Here is a 26,964-nt window from a genome sequence, read left to right as displayed (position 1 = left end):
TAATTTTCTCAAATTACTGTTAAAATATTTATAGTTACAATTTGGAAAATCTAAGAATGGGAAATATCTGTAAGAAATAAAAATGAGAGAAAAAGAAGTTAACTGTTAGAGCCAGAAAATATTCCACAAGCAGTATTTATTTGTAAGATACATTTTAACATTTACAATATTATAGGAAAAACCAATACAATCTATTCATACAATATTTTTGACTTATGCCTAAGATTAAAGCAGCTTTCTTTTATTTTGTTGTTCTGAACATTTTTTCCAAATTGGATGGATTTCTTAAATCTTGAAGGCACATTAGGCTTGGGAGTCTACTCCAAAGCAGAGGTACCTCTTAGCTCAATTTTCTTTAAATATGAGTTTGACCCAAGTAATTTTAATATACCAATAGTTAACTGCATTGTCACTGGCTTACCGTAATCAGTCAAGAGAAGTGCTGAGTCAGCATTTCTACTTGGCTTATTTGCGCATTAGTACTCACTGCCTGTACCTTTGCAATTGGACAGTACCCCTACACCAAATGGTATGTTAAATATTTTGACTATCATTCCCAGGTCTCATTCATTTCAAAATAGTGCATTTAAGAACAACAAAGAAGAGAAAACTAACAAACAGGTCTTGTGCACCTTTTTATGTGCCAGATGCTCTTTTAACCCCAGGTTGTTTTAAAAAGGCTTTAACATCACATATGATAATTTATTAAAGAACTTTTAGCAGGAAAAGAGGAAAACTTATTTGGTCATCATCAAAATGGCACCTAAAGAAAAATTAAATATGTGACACAAAGACCTAGATTTTAATTATCATAATAAACATAGACAACAATTATTACTATCCAGTTTCATAGATAAAGAAGCTGTTGTTCAGAGAAGTTAACTATCTTCCAAGGCCACAAAGATAGTAGTGGGCTCACCTTAAAATAGAAGATATATCTATTTTACTGAATATCTTAATTCCACTGGAAGAGGTTTTCAGAAAACCCTACTTGCAATTCAAATACACCACCAACGAATACAGTGTTAATAGGGAGATTGATTTTGATTTTAACTGTGATTTTCTCAATTAGGAAAATATCAGGAGCACTTAAAGCTTCCATGTTATTTTTAAATATAACTTTGTACTATGTTAAATTGCATACATGATTAAATAATATAGGAAATTATTTAGAGAAACACTAGGAATTCTTTAGGTGTATGATAATTTTAACTGTTCTGTATTACACTGCAGACCTATATCAGAGAAAACTCACCCAGACATACCCATAAATAATTCTATCATACTAAGATAAGGAATATAATGAAGTACATTAAAATGTATTCTAAACTATTAGAATTTTTCTAGTACTTCAAAATAATCATATTTAGCCTTTTAAATGAGCATCCGAATGCCTCAAAAATTGTATATATTTAAAGCTCTGCATAACACAAGACCAGCTCTTATTTAAGCCAAACAAGGAAATTGCATCGGTAAGACTACATCTCATAGAGAAGAAAATAAGTGCAAAAACCAGCCCAATTTTAAAAAGTGTATTTTGACATATTCTTTAAATATCCAAATAATTTCCATGAGAGAAACTTAGTGCTATATTACTTTACCATGACAACAATAGGAAATTACTCTCTAGAAACTAATCACGGCTTTACATATCTTATCTTGGGTTAGATGTAATGCCACATAGTTTACCTTACATTTTACCTTCATTCAATCTGAAACAAATGTTGTGGAAACTGAAAGGTTTTCTTCCCTTTTTATGAGAAGAACCGGCCATAACAACTTGCAAGAATTTTGTAACTCATGATACTATATCTACACTTACTACATTCTTCAGAAAATAAATTTACTGCCATTGATAATCATTTTATCGTATTAAAAAAGGTTTTAATGAGAATCGTTTATTAAGATACACCTGAAAGGTATCTTTTTATGAATTATTTTCATCACTACTCCACTACTACCAACTTTATGAAAGACACAGAAAATGGGAAAAGGATACCTTAATCGGTATATTTATGCCCAGGTCTACTTTCTGTGTGTTTTCTGCTTGGGAGGCGGGGGGGGGGGGGGCACTGCTGTTTACCCGCATTCAGAGGGCCTCGCACAGTCAGGGAACACTCACGTTGTTGGATCGCAGTGACACACGGCCTCCACAGCGGGCGCAGAACTTGGTGCGGCAGTAGGAGCAGAGATGGCCACACCCATCGGCAAACTTGGTTTTATGACAGATTCCGCAAGTCGGAGCATCGTCTTTGTGCTCTCCCTGGTAACGCCGTGCTTCTTCCCCTATTTTTCTCACTTGCTCTTTATAGCTTTCAAATTGTTGATGCAATCTCCTGGGCAAAAGAGAAAATGGTAGCAAACTAAGTAAATGACAGGAGACAAAAAACAAAAACAATTCTTCCTAACAGAATAGCAGTGCAGCTGTTTAAACTAAATCAAAACACACAAAGCAATTTTTCCCACTACTCTTACCTCCAATGGTAAAAAATGTATTTGCATGTATTCCATTAGTCCCAACTTTGCTTACTAGCAATGAACCATGTATAAATAGACTGTATATAAACCCTGTCTGGTCCCAGCAGTGGGATTCATGTGTCTACTCCATGCCTCTCCTTCTCTTAGACAAGCAGCTTTCAAAGTATTTGGACTGTGGAACTCAACGCTTTACAATGACACTCATGTAGAATACAACTGAAGCAAAATTTATATAAAATACTTAGCCTAATTATATATGATGTACTCTGGTATATTCTTTTTCATTCTATTTTAAGTTTAATACCGATTACAATTTTAAAAAAGTTTGTCACAGTAACTTGATTTCATGGCGCACTATTTGAACATGATGTATACTTGGAAAAATACTGTTTTAAACTACAATGCTATGTAATCTGTCTTCCACAAAATATCTTCCTTTACTCCTATTCTTGGAGACTATTTATATATTCAATATCAAGTGTCTGATTTCATACAGTATATAAAATGTTACCTTATATTATAATTGAGCTCACTAATCTTTCCACATCACATGAAAAGTTCTAAACCACACCTTGCAAAATACTCAGATTTTTACATATCCCAAATTTGCTTGATCTCTCTCAGGTTATATGTATGAGAGTAGTTATCAGTCTTTATTTAATGAGTGCAACAAAATTTGTTGAGGCAAACCATTTCCCATAAGAACGATCACACTTAATAGGATTCAAGTCTCCTCCCTTCCCCATCAGCCCAAATCCCTCAATCTTAAATTGATACAAATAGAAACTGTTTGCTGTTCTGTACAGAACATCGGGACATCCAGTGATGTTTCATACATGAGAACTGAGAGAGTTGTCCCAGGACTAGCCAACAGCCATTGGCCATTACAACAAAGAGACTCCTGGGAAATCATCTGTGTGTGAGTGTGGCTGTGACTGTTCCCTAAGACCCAGAGGATATATACATGTTACTGTTAATGCAGGCAGTTAGCTTGATTCTCTATACCTGAGGTAAATGTGGGACCTAGTATTCCCTAGAAACAGAATCAAGTAAGTTAGGTGTTAGGACTCTGTGTTTGAAGTACTGGGATTTCATTATATTTTTCTTTTAATGTCAACAGCTCCTAAGCAGAATTTCAATGATTACTTTAAAAATTCTGAAATCCCTTTCCTGCTTTGCCAACTGACATTTCTCCTATTTAATTCCCATAATTAAAATAAACATATTTGCACTAGGAAATGAAGTAGTTTAGAATCTGAAGCCCTTCCCAATTTAAAGGCTAGCTAATTTCAGTTCATAGAAAGAAATAGTGATATTTTATTTAATGAATGCAAGAACATCTGATCGACTTAAAGAGTGAAGTTATTTGGTACATTAGATTTTTTATACTCTAAGCACCATCAATATAGGCTCAAATTGGTAGAAAATAGCTGTGGATATCTATTATTTCAAAAGCAACCTTACAAAATAGCATTGGAAATCTTAAGGCTGCTATTAAAGAAAATAATTACTAAGGAGCGGGCGCAAGGAAATATCTCTAATCAAAGAAACAGATACAAACTCTAAGCAGAGAGGGAGTGCATGAGTAAATATTTATTGTGAGAACCAGCAAATCAAATTTATTTAAATAAATATAAGTGAGAAAGCTAGGCTAAGGGAAAAGTTTCCCTATAAACTCACTTTGTAATACAGCATGTGATTTAGTATGGGTGTTGGCAAACTTTCCAGTAAAAGGCCAGACTGTAAATATGTTAGACTTTGCGGGCCATATAGTCTCTTTTGCAACTACTCAATGCCACTGTAGCATGAAAGTAGCATAGATAATATGTAAATTATAAGCATATTAAGTGTGGCCATGTTCCAATAAAACTTTATCACCAAAACAGAAAGTACCAGATTGGGCCCTTGGACCAGTTGATATCTGATTTAGTATACACTTTATAACGAGGTATGATTGTTTGAAAATTCATTGTTCTTTAAAAATTCAAACATAAAAGAGTTTTTTTTTTTCTTCATAAAAGACTTTTGTCCATCCTATAGGCCCTGATCAAAAGGGGCCTTTTATACAATACATATGTGCAGGACCCTGACCATTGAGAAGAAAACTTACTCTGCCACAATCTCATAGCATTTTATTTGGTCACTCAGAGTATATTTAACCATATACTATTAGTACTTCTGAACATGACATCTTTCTTGTGATAAGTGCTTCGCCCCACAGCTGGTGAGGCCATTCACACAAGCATCACTCCAAACTCTACTGGGACTCACATCCTCCTAGAAGCTACCCTTTAGTGGCCTCTACACATTTGTATCCTCCTCTCATGTATATATAAAAATTCCTTCCTGGTTTTGGCAACAGTCCATGTTTATACTACTGGTTTGGACGTGGCCACGGAGGAGAATTAGGAGGGAAAATCACGCTGTTTCTCAGCCCAGAACTCTCTTACATCTTCAACTCTCTTTCTTCATAGGCTTCTTCCTCTTCTTACTGGTGGAACTTCCTTATTCTTCCCTGAAAGAGAAAGTCCAACCAAAGTCCCTGTCAACCTCTCTAACTTATTTCCTACTGTGTTCCTTTTTATCAGCAGACACTATAAAAGGAAAAAAGGATGGAATGAAGGCAGGGAAGAAGGAAGGGAAGGAGGAAGGTACGGCATTTATTACTCTCACTTCTTCAAAATTTACTTACTCTGTAGCCTTCTGCAGTGCTCTACTAAACTGTCTCTTAAAAATCAACCTTAATGCCCTTTTCTCAATTTGTATTCCCCTTACATTACTCTGATATCTCACTCTGTCAAGATGTTGTCCTTATAATAAATTTTGCTTTTAGAATCAGGATATTGGTAGTGAAACCATAAACAGCATATTTATTTTTTGTATCTGATCTTTTAATGCTTTAATCCATATCAAATATGTGACAGTGTCCTATTATGAATAATAAATGGAAATACATATTTTATTGTACAGTATTATAAATGCCAGTAAATGTCAGTAAATGCAAGGCTGAGAATGTAAAATCTTTTTTGTGAAATTTAACTGTATATTTTAATTTTAGAATTAACACTATATTCTTATTGATTAGTAAGGTTGATAATATATATGATCACAAATCTCAGGTTTAAATTACCTAGATAGAAAATGGAGTGTTAAAAAATAAGTAAAATACTATTAAAAAAAGCACCAATACAGAAACCTTGGTTTTCTCCCAGGATGTGATTTCCCCCCCACTGTTTCACTATGTAATAATCATTGCATTATTTTAACATCTGCGCACTCAAGAAACACCAAGATTCCAGTTGTAAACAGGTTGTTTGGGTAATTAATGGCCCATATTTGAAGGAAATAGAGATGAATACCTAAAAATCTAAACATCATTCTCTAAATATCTAAAAACATCATTCTATACATGCAAAATAATTTAAATGGAAAAATCACTAATGACATTATTACCTGCTAATAAGTATTTGTTGATTACTTACTATAAATAAGGCACACAGCAAGATGCTAAAATGACCAGTAATGGTAGAACACAGAGAAATCTTTGTCATTGGCACAGTACTTCATTTGTTTCTCTTTTGTGTTTTTCCTTCCTCCATCCCCAAAGTGGTCAAAGTCTAGACCTTTCAAAGTCTAGGCTATTAAGACTAAGCTATTACTAGACTTTGAAAAGAATAACCAGGAAGAAAGGTGGAATTGTCTTCTAGCTTCTGACCACTTTGGGGATGGAGGAAGGAAAAACACAAAAGAGAAATAAGTGAAGTACTGTGTCAATGACAAAGATTTTCTGTGTTCTACCATTACTGATCATTTTACCATCTTGTTAGATTTGCGTAGAGTAGGAGGGGTTAGGAGCTAGTGCTTTGAGACTTCAAGAGCCTACATGGCAGGAAGGAAGGGAGGTAAGGGCTTTCCCTAAGATGAAGGGAGGGCAGAGACGAGGGCAGTTTGAGCACAACACTCTAAAATGGAGAACTGCTTTAGATGTGTGTACAGTAGTGAGAAGGCATAGGTACTGAAGAGCAGTAAGAATGGCTTATGTGTTCCTTCCCAACATTGGCACAGGACACATAAAACAGAGCACAATAAAGGAAGTTAGTGACATGGAGATTAAAGCCAGGAGAGCTCTTCTGAGAAGCTTAGATTGTCTGAGCGCCTCCAATAGCCCTGGGGGTGTCCAGGAGAAAGACCTGACAATGAATGAAATTAAACATTTTGCTAGCCAATAGGCTGGAGGCTTGTTTTAAAAGATTTTGACCTCACACTCCATTGTAAAAGATTCACATTAACCTCAACTCTAAAGTACAGTTCTTTACTCCAAGGCAGGTACAGTCTACTTAGGAAGTAAGTTACAGGTAAATGTAAATTAACAGTTTATGGCAACATATACCAAGTGACTAGGAATGGAAATAAATTGTTCCACAGAGAGTAACAGTTATGGGTAAAATAATCAGGGAGACTTTTTTGGCGGAGCTAGTCGAAAACATTTTCCTAGATGATTTACAACTTGGACTATTTCTTCCATACTAAAAGTACGGTTCATGGTGATATTAGTAGAACTACTAAAGCAAAGAAATAGTGAAGCATGTTGCAACTGTGAATGCTTTCAAACTTCTCAAAAATGTAAGCTGAAATTAAATGATCTTTTAGTGTCTTTGCATATCAGCAAATAAACATCCGATTTATATGTTCTAATGAGTGATGGCCAAAAATCACCCATAAGTGACTGTGAAGACATATGTGAAGTTAAAAAGTCGTTTCTTGGCGCCAAAACACGGTTGTCCCCTTCTTAATGAAACTGTCTTTCTGATTCTCCTCCCTAACAGAAGGGCAGTAAAATCCCACTGCATTCTAGTGGTGACTAACTTTTTGTAATGATGCTTGGAAATAATAGTCCCTTGTATTAGAGTTGAGTTGGAAATGACATCATAGTCTTTTAGGCAAAAGATGAAGTTATGGAATTTGGTGCTACAAGACAGCTAGAAGGGGGGTGGAAGTGGGTTCTTAGCCTGGTCTCCAAGAAGGATCCCTAAACAAAAGCATAAACCAGCTGCTCAAAGGCCCTCATTCAGCAAGTTCCAGGATCAGAAAGCCATTGCCCAAATTGCTGGTGTTAGAATCCCACCATGTCAGCTGAGCATTCCGATCTGGAAACTACCACCACAGTCACTCTGAGCCTGCGGGAGAGTCCAGCATTTTGGTCGCCCCACATGCTGCGCTTGGCCCAGCCCTCCATTCAACTCAGCTTCAATCTGTCTCACACAAGTGCATCTGACTGGTGGAACCTCAACCACATCAAGAATTCTAGCTGCAAGAGAATCTGAATTTAGTTTTGAGATTTCTGACTTCTCCATAAACTCCCCAGGAGAACTCTGGGACAGATGTTGTTCAGCTATAATCCTCTGATTCATGTCAAATTTCTTAATTCTTTCCACTGCGCTGGAAGTGAGCAATACCTGAGTCGAGAATTTCTTATGATATTTTCTCTTGTTCTCTCTCTTTCTCCATATACTGACATATACTTAGTGAACACTATGGGAAGCATTTTGCCTCCACCAAGAAATTTCTTTTGATAAACAGAGTCCCTTAAGAAAGTTACATATGTATGTAGCCATCCAGTTTATTGCAACAGCAAATCAATGTAAAACTCAGACTCACATACAAAGCACATACACAAAAAAACAAACCAAAAAATCTTTTTGTAGGGATTAGATGCAGAGCACAAATCTATCATCTGTGGTGAAGACTCTCATTATTCTTCACTTGGATTATTTTGTCAACTTTTTAAACTAGGCTCTGACTGGTGGGATTCCTCCCTCTAGTTCACCTTTCATATGGTCTGAATGATCTTCCTAACAAAGGGAATGGATTATGTCAATCCTTTGTTAAAATAGCATCTGTAAGATATAGCCCAATTCCTCATCCTGGAGTCATTCTCCCTTTGCTACCACTTACTTATCTAACAGCATCTCTCATAAGCACCTACCATTGTATCAAACACAGGACCTGCTAGGCTTGCAAACATCAACTCAACAAACATTTACTGAGCTCCCACTGCCTGTGTCTCTAGGGGTACGAAGAAAACAACAAACAACAACATAAGAGGATACTGAGTTTTACTTTTTTTATTACTTTATTCAAGGCTTTTTGATAAATGCCAGAAAATGATCTTTGTCTTTTGTACATGGGGATCATATAACCACATTAGAGACTGATTTTTTTCTTTTCAAAGCCTAATGTGATTTGATTGTAAACATAAAACTTGATTTGTTTCAACAAAAGGTAAACTTCTAGGTCCTGTGCACAAAATTAAGGAAGGTTTATGATTTCCTATTATTAACTAAATAGTTTTTTGTTGCTTAGAGGAACAATCAGTCTTGGTTAAAATGTGTTAATGTATTTTTGTGTTTTTTCAGATTCTATTATACATATATCCTTATTTTATTTTTTTAAAAGAGTTTATTTAATTATTTAGTTGAGAGAGAGAACAAGAATGAGCACACAAGTGGTTGGGGAGAAGGGTAGGAGCAGAGGGAGAGGGAGAAGCAGGCTCCCCGCTGAGCAGAGAGCCTGACACAGGGTTTGATCCCAGAGCCTTGGGATCATGACCTGAGCTGAAGGCAGATACTTAACCCACTGAACCACGCAGTATATGTAGCCACCCACATACACTCTTAATTTTTTTATTAACATATAATGTATTATTTGTTTCAGGGGTACAGGTCTGTGATTCATCAGTCCTACACAATTCATGCACTCACCATAGCACATACCCTCCCCAGTGTCCATCACCCAACCACCCCCTCCCTCCCATCTTATTTTAAATAAGTTGTTTACAGGTGTTTGACATATACATAAAATATTCTTCAAAAGGAACTGATCGTAACTGCAAATTTGTGTATTACAGGTGAAATCACTTTACAGTAGTGTTTTCCTTTCAGCTTTGAGCTTCCTAACGCAACTTGAACCCTTACGAAGTATTATAAGACTTTAATTTACCAATAATTTGTTAATCTAAATTTACTTAAGCTAATTTTTCACTTAACACCAATCTGTAGGAATATAACATGCTGTTTCTCCATATGACCATGCTAGCTTCCTTTGGAATTTCACTTTTTTTTTTTTTAAGATTTTTATTTATTTATTTGACAGACAGAGATCACAAGTAGACAGAGAGGCAGGCAGAGAGAGGAGGATTTCCCCATGTGGGACTCGATCCCAGGACCCTGGGATCATGACCTGAGCCGAAGGCAGAGGCTTTAACCCACGGAGCCACCCAGGCACCCTGGAATTTCACTTTTGTTTTCTCCTTCCACCCTTGTGAATCATACCTAAAATTTAAGAAATCAAGTTGTACAAGCTTGAAACCAAAGCCCCCTGCTTCTTTGCCAGGACTTGGGGTTCATAACTTTGGAATCATTCAAACTCCATTCTCAGAATGAGAAAAGATAAATGAAAGATTCCAAAACCCAATTTTAAATGGAAATATTTGGGAAAATAAGAAAGGAGGAGGGACTTTGAAAATCATTCTGCACAATTTTCTCATAAGTGAGAAAACTTCGACCCATTGCTTTAAGTTACTTACATAAGGTTGTAAACTGGTTTGTGATAATTAGGTCCATTATTTTCAAGTTTCCACTACACTTTCCTATCTTCAGAATACTCACTTGTATATGGCTAAATGAAAGACAAGTTCATTTGTGAAGGATGTTTCCTTGGTGTTCTTAAACTTCATCAAAATTATCTAAGAGGTTTTGTTAAAATGTATTCTTTCTTAAAATGTGTTCTAACCTACAGGACTTCTGATTTAGTAGATATTGGATAAATTTCAGGACCCTGACTTTTTAAAGGTCAACCCAGGTGATTCTGGTGTAGATTATCTCGGGACTATAGTATAGGAGAGATCCCTACATTAAGGTTAAATTTGAAAATGAAGGCATTTTTTTTCATGTATCTTTCATCACACTTGATAAATTTAATCTTCATCACATAAATTTTACTCATACATGTTAAAATTTGAGGGACAATCTATACAAAAATATGCTGAAAATTTTAAAAATACTGTCATGTAATTTGATGTCCACCATTTTTAAAAACTTACAATATTATGAATCACAGATATGCACATATTAGCATTTGTAGGGTTTTTATTTTTTATTTTTTTATTTTTATTAAATTTTTTATTTCTTTTCAGCGTAACAGTATTATTGTTTTTTCACCACACCCAGTGCTCCATGCAATCTGTGCCCTCCCTAATACCCACCACCTGGTTCCCCCAACCTCCCACCCCCTGCCCCTTCATTTGTAGGGTTTTTAAATGCTCATAATAGGAGCTAGGGTGAGGGAGGGATAAATAAATGAATAAGGCACAGAAGAATTTTTAAGGCAGTGAAACTACTACGTATGATATTACAATGGTGGATACATGCCATTATACATTTGTCTAAACCCATGGAATGTGCAACACCAAGAATGAACCTTAATGTAAACTATGGACTTTGGGTGATAATGACGTGTCAATGGAGGCTCATCAATTGTAGCAAACGTGCCCTGCTGGTGGGGGATTTTGTTAATGGGAGAGGCTGTGCATGTGTGGGGGCAGCAGGTATATAGGAAATCTCAGTAATTAAGAGGAAATCTTCCTCTTAATTGTGCTGTGAACCTAAAATTGCTCTAAAAATAAAGGTCTATAAAAATGTTTGCTATAAAAAATGTTGTAATAATATATATTATATTTAAGAAAAGTTATATTTATATATAATACCAAATATTTCCTAAACATTTTGGTAGTTCAGAAATTTACCTCAGATATTCCTGCATAATTTTTAAAATTACTGCAGTTGAAAAAATTATTTTTCCATTTGTGTCTAAAACCATTTTTAGTCTATAGTTTAACAGGAGTATACTTTTTACTTATTACAAATGTCCAGCAGATGGCACTAAAGATTTTAATTTTTACAGAGTTGTTAAATAGTTATTTAAACTATTAAAAAAAATCTAATGTGCTAAATAAAATTGGTTAAGTCAGCGGGGGATGTAACTTATTAGAAAAGAACAAAAAAGAAATCTATAAGGTGTTGGAATTTCTGTTCTTTGGCGGACAACCCTCATTCTATGTGCCCTTTTAGAAAAATTATACATTAAAGGTTTTGTCAGATCGTTTTCTTTTCTTTTTTTGGTCTTCCATTTAGCGCTGTTAAAGAGGTAGTTCATCCAATCAGCACCCAACAGTGTTCCGAAAGCACTGAGAGATGACACTTAGGAAAAATAAGAACATAGCTGATGATTAGCTATTAGTGTTTTATAGCCCTGTTACTCCAGCCAAGCATTTATTTTTAATTCCATTTTCAATTTACCATAGGAGGCCACTCCTGAGTAAGCATTAAGGGAAGACATCTTAGGACATGGAGGCCCACTAGCACACATTTAAATTTTTGCTCCACTTCATCTCCCAAAATGCAACTTCACTGTGCTCCTGGGTGCTGTGAAGGACTAGTCACCTGTGAAGAAGCTTTGCATGTTAGGCCTCGATAGACGGCTTCAAAATTATGTAAGAATATGCATATGCTATGCAAGAATAGCACTTTCTAATATTTGAGATCTATCAGAGGTCTAAAACTGAAAATCTGGCACAGGAGGGAGTCGTTTTAACACTTTGACAAGTAGGTTATCTCACAGCACAGATCAAGAGAAGAAAATCAAGTGAAAAGAACAGAAACTGTAAAGTAGCATATCAAGTAGGAATGAAATTTTAGAAAGAAATGAAGTTAGTTTTTAAGGAAATAATCTAAGACTGATGATTCACAGACCTGTACCCCTGAGACAAATAATACATTATACGTTAATTTAAAAAAATAATCTAATAGGTAAGGTTGATGCCATCTGCATCATAAATATGAAACTGATCAATATTAAATATATCTAATGACATTCCATGAGAACTTGTCCAGAATGTGTCATTTGATCATGTTAACTGACTTAACGAAGGGCAATTTCGAAGAAGGTGGTGTCTACACATGTGATAAAGCCAAAACACTAGGTACTCGACTCATGCCTGTACTGTAAACCTTATCTTGCTGCATTCTTGACTATTTTCACCAGATTTGCTATGTTTTATTAATGTGGGGAAGGGGAAAAAATAAACCACCTTCACTTCACAATTGCCTTCTAGGAGGCATTAAGTATAAAAATTTAAGTGCACGACCATGAGGCTATTATTTAAACTCTATTTTTCAGTTTCCTCATCTACAAATTGGTGATAATAATAGCGGCTTCATAGGATTTGGGGGAGGGTTAATTGAGATGATCGACATGAAGTGCTTGGTACAGTGTCTAGCACATGGTAAAAGCTCAATAAATGTTAGCTATAATTATACGTACACATAGATAATACATGAGAAAACAAAGTACTCTGCTTTTAAGTCTCCGAGTACACTTAGCTGATAACTTTGGGAAGCAGCTATGACTGGCAGAATTTCCTGGCATATAGGTACCAGTATGAGTGGCTTAGATCATCTATCATTGACCATTGATAAAGAGCACAACGGTCATCTTACACAATGAAAGGGAGAAAGGCAAGCCTGCTGGCATTGTTTTATGAAAGGTCCAGAAGATACACCCAGTGGGGGAAACACACATAATTCTGTCTGAAAATTTTTTCAGCCTTTTTTAATGGTCGCTGGTAACTTATACAAGGAGAAAGGGAAAAAAGGGAGACTCTGAAATCTGATATTTTAAAAAAGATTATTATCATTTAGGCTCCTTTGAACTGAGTAATAGAGACTGCCTAAATAATAAGTATTCTCAGTGCTCTGAAATGGAGGATGAATGAATGATATATAGAAAACGTCTAATATGTCAAAAAGTTTTGTTCTGTTTTACTTTTAATATCTAATAAATTTATGCACAGTGAGTGTATTCCCATTAGTGAGTTAACCAAGTTTCGATGTTTTTTTCATTTGAATCATAAAATATAACCCAGGAGGTGGTGGCTAAAGGGGACCTTTTGGTGTAACTTGGACAAAGAATCACTATCTTACATTTGTAATATTTGATCAGAACAATTCCTTTAAAATATGAACAGTCCCATGAAGTTCTGTAAGTTGGTCATTTCCCAGAAATCACAGAGTGGTAAGGGAGAAATGAAAAGTGCAATGTTCCCTAATTTGCAGGCATCTAATGACTGTCTCCATGGACAGATCCTTCAGTTGATCAAACTTAGTGCTTACCTATCCTACCTACCAGACTCACTATTGGACCACCAGTAACATTCCTGCCTAGTCTGGCCAAAGGCGCTATCTCATCTATTTATTTCTAGAGAGGTGGGTAATGAAGATGTGTCAAACCTCCTCCCTGTGGAGAAAGGAAATGTATCACCATCTTCTTGCCCTCAGGAACTAAGGGTACTAACACATTTCTTTGGTTTTGGATTTAATCCACATGTGCAGCAATACTTGAGAAGGCAGCAGAGTCCAAGGGTTCTGAGGCCAAATATCCTTTTCCGAGTTCTTCCTTTTACTAGTAGCTTGTGTGGGCTGGCAAGTTATTTAACACTCTAACACTCTACTTTTTCATCTGTGAAATAGAGATAATAATACCTACCTACTTACAGGATTGTTGTGGGGATTAAAATAACTAATATATGTAAAGCACTTAGAGAGGTGTGGATGTTACTAAGGACTCTATAAAACATTAGCTATTTTTTAATAAGGTACAGAGAAAATACTGAAAAAATCAGATAAAGCATCTCTTTTTGCTCTGTGCCATCTAACATTATTTAATGGATTGCAATATGTAAGTAGGATTTAGAATTATGAAATAAAGTCTCTAGGTTGAGTTCAGATCTTTAAAAGCAGCTCCAGCAAATATCCTACTTTTTTTTTTCAAGATTTTTATTTATTTATTTGAGAGAGAGAGAGAGAGAGAACAAGCGAGAGCTTGAGAGGGAGAAGCAGACTCCCCATGGAGCTGGGAGCCCGATATGGGACTCGATCCCTGGACGCTGGGATCATGACCTGAGCCAAAGGCAGTCGCCCAACCAACTGAGCCACCCAGGTGCCCAAATATCCTACTTTTAAAGCCTGAATTAAATATCTGAGAACTAAGAAATGTATTCCAAAAAGGTTTCCTCTTTTTTCATTTTTTATAAGCAGAGAAATACAAGCTTCCTGAATTTTACTTGCACAGTATACTGAATTAGTCAGCCATGATTAGGTACAGTATTTTCTAAGCCATTCTGAAGTGCATTTCAAGACAAGTGACAAGATGTAATTTCCTTCCCATTATATTTGCTAATGGTGACATCTGTTTTCATCCTTTAATTAAAATACATTGTTAATATGCATTTAAGACCTAACTACCATCTAAATAATATAACAGGTGTTGTAAATAACTTAAGTTCTTTTATGCCCATGAAAGGGAGATCATAAAGCAGAGAATTCAAATGGTTTTGCAAATGTACAAGCTAAATTTCCAGAAAATATAAGAAAACTTTTTAATTTACACATATATATTTGTACTCTCTATCTCTTCCATGTGACCCAGAACCCCTACCACTATTTAATCAACTCCAGACAACGTCTTCTACCCTTACCAGCCACTGCCTAAGAATAATCAAATCTATTTTTAAAACTTGCCATCTTATGTTATATTTAGATACTAAAAAATGTGTCATAATCAGCTTTCACGAATCACAGTGCACACAAAGCAAGAAATTGTCCATTTTACCTTTTCTAATATTGCATTATCTACGAGAAACTTTGAATAATATCAAGGTACTTTAAATTTGAACTACATTTAATTCAACAAATATGTTAAAACCCTGGACAGAAACTGTTGATGTTTTTGTCACTGTAATGATCTATCGAATTAAGCACCATCTAATTCTAGCTCAATAACCTGATCAATTTTGCAGCGATCGGTCAAAAAGGGAATGGTTTGCTATACAGATGGTCCCAGACTTACAATGGTTCCACTTACAATTTTTCAACTTTTAATGGCACAAAAGCAATATGCATTCAGTAGAAGCCATACTTCAAATTTTGAATTTGTCTTTTCCTAGGCGAGTAATGTGCAGTAACGTACTTGCTCATGGTGCTGGGCAGGGGCAGCGAGACACAGCTCCCAGTCTACTGCCCAGTCATGAGGGTAAATAACTGATACACTTACAATCATTCTGTGCCCAAACAAGCATTCTGTTTTTCACTTTCAGTAGAGTATTCAGGAAATTACATGAGATATTATTCTACCTTATTATAAAATGGACTTTTTGTTAGATTATTTTGCCCAGCTGCAGGCTAATATAAGTTTCTGGGCACGTTTAGGTAGGCTAGGCTAAGTTATGGCCTTCTGTAGGTTAGGAGTATTTAACGAGTTTTTGCCCTAACAATATTTTCAACTGGTCGTGGGTTCATTGGGCTATAAGCCTATTGTAAGCTGAAGAAGATCTATATTTCACTTAGAAGTAACACCCTATTTCATATTATGTTATTGTTGTTATTTCCCTTGAGTATTTGATTAATCTCTTCTGATAGATCATCTTAAACTTCAAACCTGGGGCCTATCATTTCTTACTCAAGTCACTAAGCCCTGCATCCAGCCCTACAGAACAAGCAGTCAATACACATTCAGAGTTTAACTCAGAGTCTGTTCCGTGGAGCGGCCCAGAAAGACATGTTGTCAGTCCTTACGAAGAACCTCCTCCTTCCCTTCTGGTTAAGTTGCGCTGCACTTTGTTCCGCTTAGGGTTGAAACTGGTAGCCTAACTGAAAATATGGTAGCTACACAGATCGAACTCTGTATTTTACCGTCATCTGAGAATTCTGAAAGCTAAGTAATGTTACGGTCACTATTGATTTCCCTGCTTTTCAAAGCATAAGTGGGGAAGTCAGGGAAGGCCTGACTGAGACGGTGAAATTTGAGCAGAGCTGGTGGAGGTGAGAGAACAAGTCACCAAGAGGAGATTTGGCAGAGGGAACAGCAAAGGTGGAGGCCTGAGGCAGGAGCCTGTCGGGGAGGAGGGGGTGGTGTGTGTGTGTGAGGACAAGCCAGTTGGCCAGCGTGGCTGGACAGGTCGGAGCACGGGTGTAGTTGTGCTGGGGTGGCGGGTGAGGTTGGTAGGTAAGTCTCATCGTCAACGTAAGTATTTGGCTTTTCCTCTGGGTGAATGGGAAGCCGCTGGAAGGGTCTGAATGGAAGAATCCGATGACCAGACTTATATTTTCACAGGATCCCCATGGTTCCTGTGTTTGTAATAGGAGAAAGCGGGCTTGAAAGCAGAGACAACAGTCAGGAGGCCATGCAGGAGTCCAGGTGGGAGAAGATAAAAGTCTGAACCAGAGCTCAGGGGATGGAGGCAGGTAAGAAGTGCTAAATGCTTCTTCTTCCTTTTATCTTCCTTCACATCACAGAGCATGTGCCGATAGGCATATTTTTATTTTCACGACTGTAACGTAGTTTCTTTTAAAACCATTTCTCAGGGTGCATTTTTTACTTCATGCTGTGCATCTTCTCTCCCCATCAAAGACAATTGTTGCCCAATCACGCTAAGTGAAGCGTGTTTGGCTTTCTCGGGCTGAGCGACACCAAAGAGAATGGTCTCTGAAGGAATTACCATGTAATCAGGAGATGAAGAAGTATGATGGTATGTTATCTCATAGCTAAAAACACCCTTATTTATTTGGTGCTCTGTTGGAATCATGGATGAAGTATCCCCCTACCGTCCACCCAACTTCTAAAATCTGGCACTTCTAAAGCATCAAGGTAGATCTGAACTGATACACTAAATCGCTTTAAGATGACCAGAAATTTCATTTATTTTATATATTCAATGAATAATATGTAGGCAAGGAATCTCAGGTGTGGAAATCTTATGTTAATAGTGTTCCCTCAGCTCCTTTTCATTTCTTCTTGCTGTAGTGCCAAGCCCCTGTGGTCACTACTTTCGTGTCCAAGGCACAAACGAAAGTAGAGATTATATTAAATGGTTATTAGGATGCAGGTTCTATGAGGGAAAAAACCAGCTCTAATTTTTAACATTTTTTAAAATATCTTTTTCTGTTGTGTTTGTAATAGATTAGGTTCCTCTTAGGTATTTCGAGAAACCTAAACTATGGTGTTCTGATAAAATTAACTTCCTTGAACGCATTAAGTGCCTTGTATGTGTGTTTATATGTGTATGTATGCATACAGGTGTATGTTTTAAACCTTGTTATATGACCCAGGATACAGCAGAGCCTCAAGATCTGCATTTTAATAACAGTTCTCCTTGTGCAATGAAATAAATATAACTACAGAAAGAAGGACAGGGAAATTTGTTCAGTTGTTAAGGGAATGCATCTCTGAATAATCCTTACAACGGCTTGTTTTGTTGTGATTGTTTGGTTTGGTTTGGATGTTGGTCTTATTTTATTTTTGCTTTTGCTTCTCCTAAGTCTAGGAGAAAGCTCCTAAGGGGGGTTCTCAGGAAAACAGGCACTGGGCTAAAGAAAGGCCTGTTAGAGCAAACTGTCCCAATTCCCTCTAACTCCCTACCTAGATCCTACTGAATCGAAACAAATGCCTTTGGCCATCACATAAGGGCAGCCAAGGTCTCAGATGTGGCACGAGGGAAGCAACAGGGCTTCCGCATAGTGAGCTCCAGGCGTGGTTACTGCAGCCACCACCAGTTTTTAAGGACCTTCTTGCCAACAGAACTAGAAAATTTTTCACAGTAAAAGAGCAATCTACAAGACAGACGATACAGGAGATACTAGGAAATGGAACTGAGAAGAAAGAGCAAGAAATAAAGAAGGCTCAGTGTGACTACAGGCAAAGAGAGAGGTAACATTTCATATTAATTACTCACATCTAAAACCTGGTGTGTACAGTATGTCTCCTGCCTAAAAATAATTTAAACAGCCTGGCTAGGAGCATCGCTAATTTGTCTCTGTGAGCATCCCGCTGCTCACCTTTCTATAGAATCTGTGGGAGAAAAGATTTGTTAAAGGCTACTTGAACCATCATCCCAGCTTCACCAAGTGATGTGACCACAGGTTTCAGGTATAAATACTCTTGCTTTAATGATAGACAAGTTATAGTCTTTAACAGGTTACTTTAAAACCCAGAAGCTTTTGTTTTAGCTTGGAACACCCTGAGGGAATAGAAGTGCAAGGGCGCAGGCAAGTTGTCTTATAAATTCTTTTTTTTTAATATTTTTTTAATATTTATTTTTTTAATATTTATTTTTTTAAATATTTATTTATTTGAGAGAGGGAGTGTGAGTGATCCCATGTGAGTGAGGGTTGGGCAGAGGGAGAAGCAGACTCCTGGCTGAGCAGGGAGCCTGATGTGGGACTTTGTTTTAGCTTGGAACACCCTGAGGGAATAGAAGTGCAAGGGTGCAGGCAAGTTGTCTTATAAATTCTTTTTTTTTTTTTTTAAATATTTATTTATTTGAGAGAGGGAGTGTGAGTGATCCCATGTGAGTGAGGGTCGGGCAGAGGGAGAAGCAGACTCCTGGCTGAGCAGGGAGCCTGATGTGGGACTTGATCGCAGAACCTGCAGATCATGACCTGAGCCGAAGGCAGACACTTAACCGACGCAGCCACCCAGGCACCCCATCTTATAAATTCTAAAAAAAACTCTGCTATTGTCTAAGGCAAGACCACCCTCTTCCTTTCACTCCTGAATTCACGATAGTCTAGAGAAATGTTTCATTCAGGGTTCCTGGACAGCATCTTGCAGGTAAGGGCATTCCCACAAAATAACAAATGCTCTGCTGGTGACTTGCTGAGCATTATGGACAGACATTATTCCCCTCAACTGTGAACTGAGTGTAAGAGTTGCTACCTCTTAGGATTGTAGAGGAGATTACCCAGTGCAATATTCGACACAGATCTGATGCTCCGTAAATCTCAGTTCTCTTCCACCACTTTTCCTTTCACAAGGTTTGCTCCTTATTCTGAGCAGGAAAGGGCAGGAGAGTATCATGGAGAGACCATTTAAAATAAGAAGACCTGGGCAACAGTCCTGGTTTTGTCTGTCACAGACTAGGGAACTTCAGACATAGCCCTCAGCACCTCTGAGCTGGGCTTCTATATCCCCAGAAGAATGATAAAAATTTGACCCTTTGAAGTCATCATCAGTTTGTAAACTCAACAAAAAATGATTATCTACTACATGTCAGGTGCTGTTTGAGATGCCAGTGATATGAACAGGAGTAAGTTAAGACTCTGTTCACAAGAAACTTGCATTCAACTAAGGGAGGCAGGTATTAAAACATATTCACAAAAGAATATGTAATAATGTCAGGTACTACTATGGGGTCTGATAACATATAAGAGGCTAAAGAATAGAGAGTTGAGGGCGGGGTGAGGGCGTAGTTACACAGAGAGGATGGCCAGGGAAGACTGAGGGGGGAGTGAAGTTCTGAGGGATGTGGAGAAATGTGACTGACTATCTGGGAAAGAGGATTATTCCAGGCAGAAGGAGCAGGGAGTGTAAGCACTGAACAGGAAAGAGCTTGAGTTGGGCCATGTAGGGCAGGGTAGGGGAAGAACTGGAGACAAGGTCATAGTCACATGATTTCAGGAAGCCCTTCAGAACCATGGAGGGGACTTTGAGTTTTCTTCTGAATGGGGACGGAGGCCACTGCTGGGTTTTCATAGGCAAACTGAGAGGATAAGGTTGAGAACTGAAAGGACCCCTCTACTTACTCTGTGGAGAACAGACCCTAAGCAAGGTAGTCTGGGACACGGGCAAACTAGCTACATGGTTCTTAGCATGCTTGTGGTGAGGATGGTAAAGAAAAGTCAAATTGAAAATATCTTTAAAGCCATCACACCAATGTAAACTACTATTTTTGCAAGTTTCCGGAACTTATTCTATCTTTAACCATTTACTAGCTCTGTAACATTAAGCAAATTACTTAACCTCCTTAAACCTTGAGTGTCAGGACTAAACATTTGTATCTTTCTTAGCTTCATATGTCGAAGCCCTAACCCTCAGTGTAATGGTACTGCTGGTAGAACTTTTGGGAGGTAATTAGGTTTAGGTAAGGTTCTCATGATGGGGTTAATGTCCTTACAAAGAGAGGAAGAGAGCCCAAAACCCAATCTCTCTGCCATATGAGGACACAGTCAAAGGCCACCATCTGGAAGTCAGGAAGAGAGCCCTTATGGGGGAACCAAGTCAGCCAACACCTGAATCTTGGACTTTCAGCCTCCAGAACTGTGAGCAATAAATTTCTGTAACTTAAACTACCCCATTTCTGTTGCAATAAATTTCTGTTACTTAAACTACCCCATTTCTGTTACTTAAAACTATCCTTATTAATTAAAAGATAAGCTTATTCAAAGTTGTTAAGACAGATACAGACTTAAAATTTGTTTTGACCTTTGTGCTATTTAGACACCTGCAGAAAGGATTTCCAGAAAACCAATGAGAATTACACATTTGTTCCTCATGAACATCCCGTTTCTATTCTTCCACTGTTAAGCAAAATAATATACTTTCAATTTTATCAAACATGAAATGCCAGGATGAAATTCCTTCATGTAAGAATCAATATAGATGTGAAAAATTAAATTCACCATCACCAGGACATGACACAAAGTAGCATCTCTTATTCCACAAGATAGTATGAGTTCCCTCTCCAGATTATTTCTGAATGGGTGGACTTCACCTTTTGGAAGGATCCCTCCCCACCTCCCTGCCCCTACACACACAAGCCATTTCCTTTTTAAGAATACTAAAAAGAATAACTACACGGATACAGTTTCCAGTAAGCATCAGACTTGGTGTCTACGATATCAGAGTGCTTATGTCATTTATGTCTAGAACTCAGATAACACCCCTGGAAAGTGATTATAGCTTACAGCCAGTAGCTGTCTACACTGCAGAAACCGTGCACATACTTTCACTACCCTGGCTCAGTCATCTTCAAGATGCTGGCCTCTCCACAGACACAAGGTTTCACTCTAATGACCATTTTTAACAAGTCATTTTGGTTTTGGTTTTTGCCTAGACTTCAAACAAAAGATATCAACCAAATGAAAATAACTATGAATTCCAGCTATGTGATGCAATCTGTTATGTGAGTGAATGTTGCTTTGTAGGCCTTTTTTTTTCTTCCCATGAATCTTTTCAATATATTTGGAAAAGATCCTGCCTATCTTTTAATGGGATGACTTGAGGACCCACAGGACAGTGGGTCAGAGGAAGTGCCATCCTCCTTTATCAGTTCTGAGCTATTTTTTGTATTATGGGCACTTTGGCAGTCTATGAGTCCCTGCTCGGGATTAATGTTTTTAAGCATACATCACAAAATATGTATTATTGTAAAAGGAACCAATTACACTGAAAAAAATTAACAGAGTATTTAAAAAACAAACCTATAGTGTAGTGACATGTGTGGTCCCTTTAAGCTCTTAGACACATAAAGGAGGATGTTTTTTAAAAATAAGCAATGGAGTATAATATACTAATGTTTATTCTATGGCTCAAAGCAACTGCCTGAAGAGTGATATTCACAGACACACAGAGTTAACATATGGGGAAATTATGGGCCAGAGAGGTCAATTACACAGAAAAAGACAGAAAAACGAAACCCAGGCCTCTCAGCACTCACCCGTGGGTAGAATTCTGGGTTCTGTTTGGTGACCAGGCGAGCCACATTTTTTTTTTCCTCCTCGATAGTCATTTGACCTGGATATTGGAGTTAACTTGCTTTCCTTTGTGAAACTTAATATGGCATTTTTCAATAGTGAGAAGCAATCAGATGCTTAATATTAAATTTCATGTGAAAGAAAAATTGCTGAGAAATAAGTCTGATATCTGGCTCTAGATATCAAAATCCATCATTTGGCATGAAAAGTATTTTTATCTCTACTGAGTTTTTGGCTTGTATTTGGAATTCATCTCGGTGGAAAATTCATGTTGCATTCAGTGTTTTTCTCTTTATTCTGCTAAGCAATGAATCTCAGTTTTAACCTTCAAGTATTTGTTCAGATTTCATTGAGATAAGTGTTTAGCTCTAGCAAGGATATGATTTGCATTTTATTTGTATGAAGAGCCAATACTGATTCTCGCACAACAAGAGACGTTTAGTGTGACAAGAGCTGAGACACAAAGGATGAAATTTCCAGTTTAAATTTTGCAGGTGCTAAAAAACAAAAACAAAAACAAAATGGAATGGATGACAAAAATACAAACGCAGCTCAAGAAAGGAGCATAGGTTTAAAGAGACACTGCTCAGTATCTCACAGCATTTTCTTCACAGACAGGGCTCTAAATATCCTTCTGAAAACCCAAGAAGATATTTCTTTATTGATTTTGCCCTCTCAAAATCTGTAAAACAATAAATAACATTTAATGTTTCTTGAAGGACCAGGGAATAACACAAAATACATTTAGCTTATGTTCTGGGCAGCGGGAGAGCTCTGTCTGTTCTGTTCACTGATCTATCTCAAGCAGCTAAAAGAATGCAGAAGTTCAATAAATATTCATTAAATAATGGTCGGTTAGTTTTTTAAACTGGAGGAAGTTAATCCAAGAAATTTCCAGTAACTCATCTTCTGGCTAAATCACGCAGGAATTAAGCTACGCTAGAGAGGATATTGACATTGATTTCCCTGTTTCTGGGCTGGGAGTTTCTTGAGGGCAGGAATCATTATTTATCCTTTGTAACCTCTTGCACTGCACTGTGGTTTCCCATAGTAGGTGCTCCTTAAGTGTGAAATGAATAATGAATGAATGTTGTTCAAGTAAGCATTTCTTTCTCTCTGGCATACGTGTCTTCTACCTTACCCCTCCTTAACTGATCTTTGGTCATGCTGGTCCCATTACCTACAGCTTCTGGTTCTTACCACACACAGTCTATCCAAATTAAAACCAATCTTCAAAGCTCTGCTCAGAGCCCACTTCCTTCCTGAAGTATTCACTGATCACACCCTCTTTGAACAACAACAGAGTTTCAGTTTATGTATCACTCATCCTGATGTTTTCTGTGTTTATGTCTTGTTTGCAAAGTTCCTTTGTCTCCCCAACTCACATCATGGATTCCCTTTGCATCCTTCAAAATTATAAACAGAATGTTCTGCAAATAGTCAATGCCCAATGAATGCGCAAGGAATATAAAAATACATGCATGACATAATGGATTTATTCTCTGTGACACTTAATGTCAAGAGAGATCTTACATATAAATTAATCTAACTTCCCTTCTAATCCTCAAATCCCACCAACAATATCCTAACTCAGAATTCTTCCAGGTTCTTTCCACACCATCCAGGGAAGTATCTCCTCGCAAGGAATCACAATTCCATATTTGAACAATTCGTGTATCTATTTATATTAGCCTAATATGCCTACGTTCTCCATCTCCATAACTGGCTTTATACCCCCTTGGCTCACACAGAATAAACCTAATCCTTCTCCTACATGATATTCATCCAAATACTTGACAAGTGTTATCTGTTATGTCCCCTCAGAGTCTTCTTTTCCTCAGGCTAAATAATTTAACATTTGGCACAATTTTGAATCCCTTCACCATCCTAATAGCTCCCCCTGAAAATACTCCAGATATCTATTCCATTTGAAAATAGGCCACCCTAAAGTGAAATGAATTATTTAGGCATAATCTTAGCATTCCTTATTTTATATGCCATACTTTGTTTATAGGTCCATATAAATTAGATTTTTAGTGGTCATAATCATACAATCAACATCTATTTGAACTTACTGTCAAATAAAACTCCTATGTCATTTTTCCATGCGCAAAAGCTAAATTGCTCATAATTGTGTGGTTGTTTTATTTAGGTCAATATGTGGAAACTTACTATCTTACCTACTGTATTTTATCTTGCTAGATTTGGCCCATCTCTCCATAGTGACAAGAACCTTTTTCTTATCTAACTTACTATATCTCCCAGATTCATATCTTGTGAAATATGTAATGAATATTCTCTTCCTATTACAGGGATAGGCAAAATTTTCTGTACAGGGCAAGATAGTAAACATTTAGGCTTTGCAGGCCATATAGTCTCTGTCTTGATTATTCAACTCTGCTGTTGTAGTAGCAAAAGAACCACAAACAACACAAAGTGAATGCAGGGAACTGTGATCCAGCATTTTATTTGTACACACTAGATTCTAAATTATATCCAATTTTCAAGTGGCACAAAGTATTAGTCTTCTTTTGATATTCTTTAATCTTTTAAAAATGTAAAAGCTATTCTAGCTTCACAAACCATCCAAAAACAGGCGATGGGCTGGATTTGGTCCATGGGCCATTGTCGGCTGACTCCTGATCTAAATCATTACTGAAAGTGATGGGAATGACAGGGCCTTTATCAAAGCCCCTTGACATGCACCAAGAAACCTCTCTCTAAATCAGTCTTTCCTAACTAGGGTTTAGCAATAAATTGACTGAAGAACGTTTAGAAATACAAAAGCTAGGATCTACCCCTCAAAAATCTGACTTAGTAAGTTGTTCAGAAGACAGGATCACAAACGTGTACGTTGAAAATGCTCCCCAGAAGTTTCTTACGTTTCTTATGTAGAGCGTAAGTTCTAGAACTCCATTGTGTTGTTAACAAAAGAATTCTGATTTTTCTCTTGAAGAACACCTTTCCTGTTTTTATGATGTAGTACTGCGAATATAAGGGTAAGCAAGATAGGCATAGTCTTGACTCATAGATTTCATTACAGAGTTATCTCCTGTAGAAATCATTTATTATTATGCCTTTCTCCCAATCAACCATAAGTTCCTTAGGGCTGATACCATTATATTATTCATAGTCAGAGATTCATAAGTGCTAAGGAATAAAATTATACTAAAAGTAATTTATATGCTTTTCTATTTTATCTTTTAAAATGGCATATTTTAATCTATTATATAGAATGACCCAGGAACTGCCTATGTATGTAAATTTTTACACATCATTTTGCTTAGCATTATATTCTCAGTACCCAGAAACTTGCCTAGCACATAGGGATCTTCTACCTCTGGTTGCTTCAGGTCAGCTCCTTTCAGCATTCCCCCTGGTGCATGCCACCTCATAAATTCATTGCAGGCTTTACCTCTTCTTTTCATCACTGATAACACTTGCAGATCTGGCCATTTCCTTTCAATTTTTTCACTCCTTCCAACTGTTTCTCTCTCATTTACCGTCCCCCATCCCTTCACTTCTGCCAGCTTCACTGATATCTGCTTTCTTTCTCACTCATGTCTTCTGTCTTTGAGAACAATTCTAGTAGTCCCACAATTAGTACCTAAGAATAAAGGAAAGACTTTATCTACTGGTGCTTAAGCATCATGAATTTTTATGAGCAAAATGGTTTCAAATGAGCTTGCATAACAACCACCCATACCATTTAGACTTAAAATGTGTGTGTGTGTGTATATATATATATACACACCTACAGAGGTCAATAGAGAAAAGAGTTGAAGCTGATTTCTTGGCAGTGATTTGGGAAGCAGATGAAACACAGTAGAATAATGCTGGATGTAAGAACATGTCTGGTTCTACGATGTTAGATACCATGGATCAAAAAAACAGTCCCCTGCCCTCTAGGGTGTTTTATCTTCTTCCAGCCATGAACATTATGCAGGTAAAAGAAGAAGCACTTGCCCAGCACTGATACTAGCTAAGTCAACCCTTATTATCAAAAGAATGGTTACCTTTCATTTAAATTACCTTCTATTGTATGATCACTGGACATAGAAATAAGAGTTTGAGCCAAACCTGAACTTCTAAAGTCATTCTATGCAAGTTATTCATCTGTCTAACCCTCAGTTACCCCATCTAGGAAGTGGATATATTGACTTAACAGCTTTTATGAGGCGCATATAAGTATGTGTAATGGGGAATATAACAAGTGATGATTTTTCTAATGCGTATCATTAGAAAAGGGTAGAAGGATCACAAATAACATTTATGAAAACTGAGTATGCGCCAGGCTGTAGGTGCCTTCAGTTCATTAATTCATTTTTTGACATATCTATATTGAAAGTCTACCATGTGCTAGGTGTGTTGTGGTTCCTGAACTCAAGGAGTATACATTTCAGATGGGGGGAAACATATAAACAATCACATCACATGATGAATAACAGGCACTATGGCTGCTGAATACTTTAGAGAGTGACTAGGGATGAGGGAGGGATATTTTAGATAAATTGTCCTAAAAACACCTCACCCAGCCCCCCCATGAGAAAATGCATTTGAGCAGAGGTGCAAATAATGTGAGGAAGCAAGTCATGCAAATATCTACGAGAGAATAGCCTAGGTAGAAGGAAAAGCAAGGACAAAGTCACTGAGGCAGGAGTGAGTTTGATCTAACTCAGCAACAGCAACAGGCCAGTGGGCAGAGGAAACTGAAGCAAGGCAGAGGAAGATGAACACATGGCCAGGGGCAGATGCTGTAAGATCACGTCATCGATGATAAACTGCATGTATTTTATTCTTAGTGGGATGGGAATTGGCTGAAGCAGGTTTTTGGGTTTTTTTT

The 26,964-nt window shown here is 37.2% G+C and overlaps 1 protein-coding gene across 3 annotated transcripts in view; it reads right to left on the bottom strand.

Moving 5' to 3' along the window:
- LOC308345041 (regulating synaptic membrane exocytosis protein 1-like) overlaps positions 1-26,964 on the bottom strand; it is a gene marked incomplete at both ends in the record, with an annotated part of 201,700 nt that overhangs the window by 457 nt on the left and 174,279 nt on the right. For 2 of the 3 annotated variants that reach the window (XM_080806966.1, XM_080806968.1), the window contains one exon: positions 2,123-2,336. In XM_080806966.1, the coding sequence (XP_080663092.1) occupies positions 2,123-2,336 (214 nt within the window). The remainder of the gene's footprint in view (positions 1-2,122; positions 2,337-26,964) is intronic. The other variant, XM_080806967.1, reaches the window with a different exon arrangement.

This window comes from Martes martes (genome assembly GCF_963455335.1).
Source record: "Martes martes genome assembly, chromosome: 6".
Classification (NCBI taxonomy): domain Eukaryota; kingdom Metazoa; phylum Chordata; class Mammalia; order Carnivora; family Mustelidae; genus Martes; species Martes martes.
This window is presented reverse-complemented; position numbering and strand designations above follow the sequence as displayed.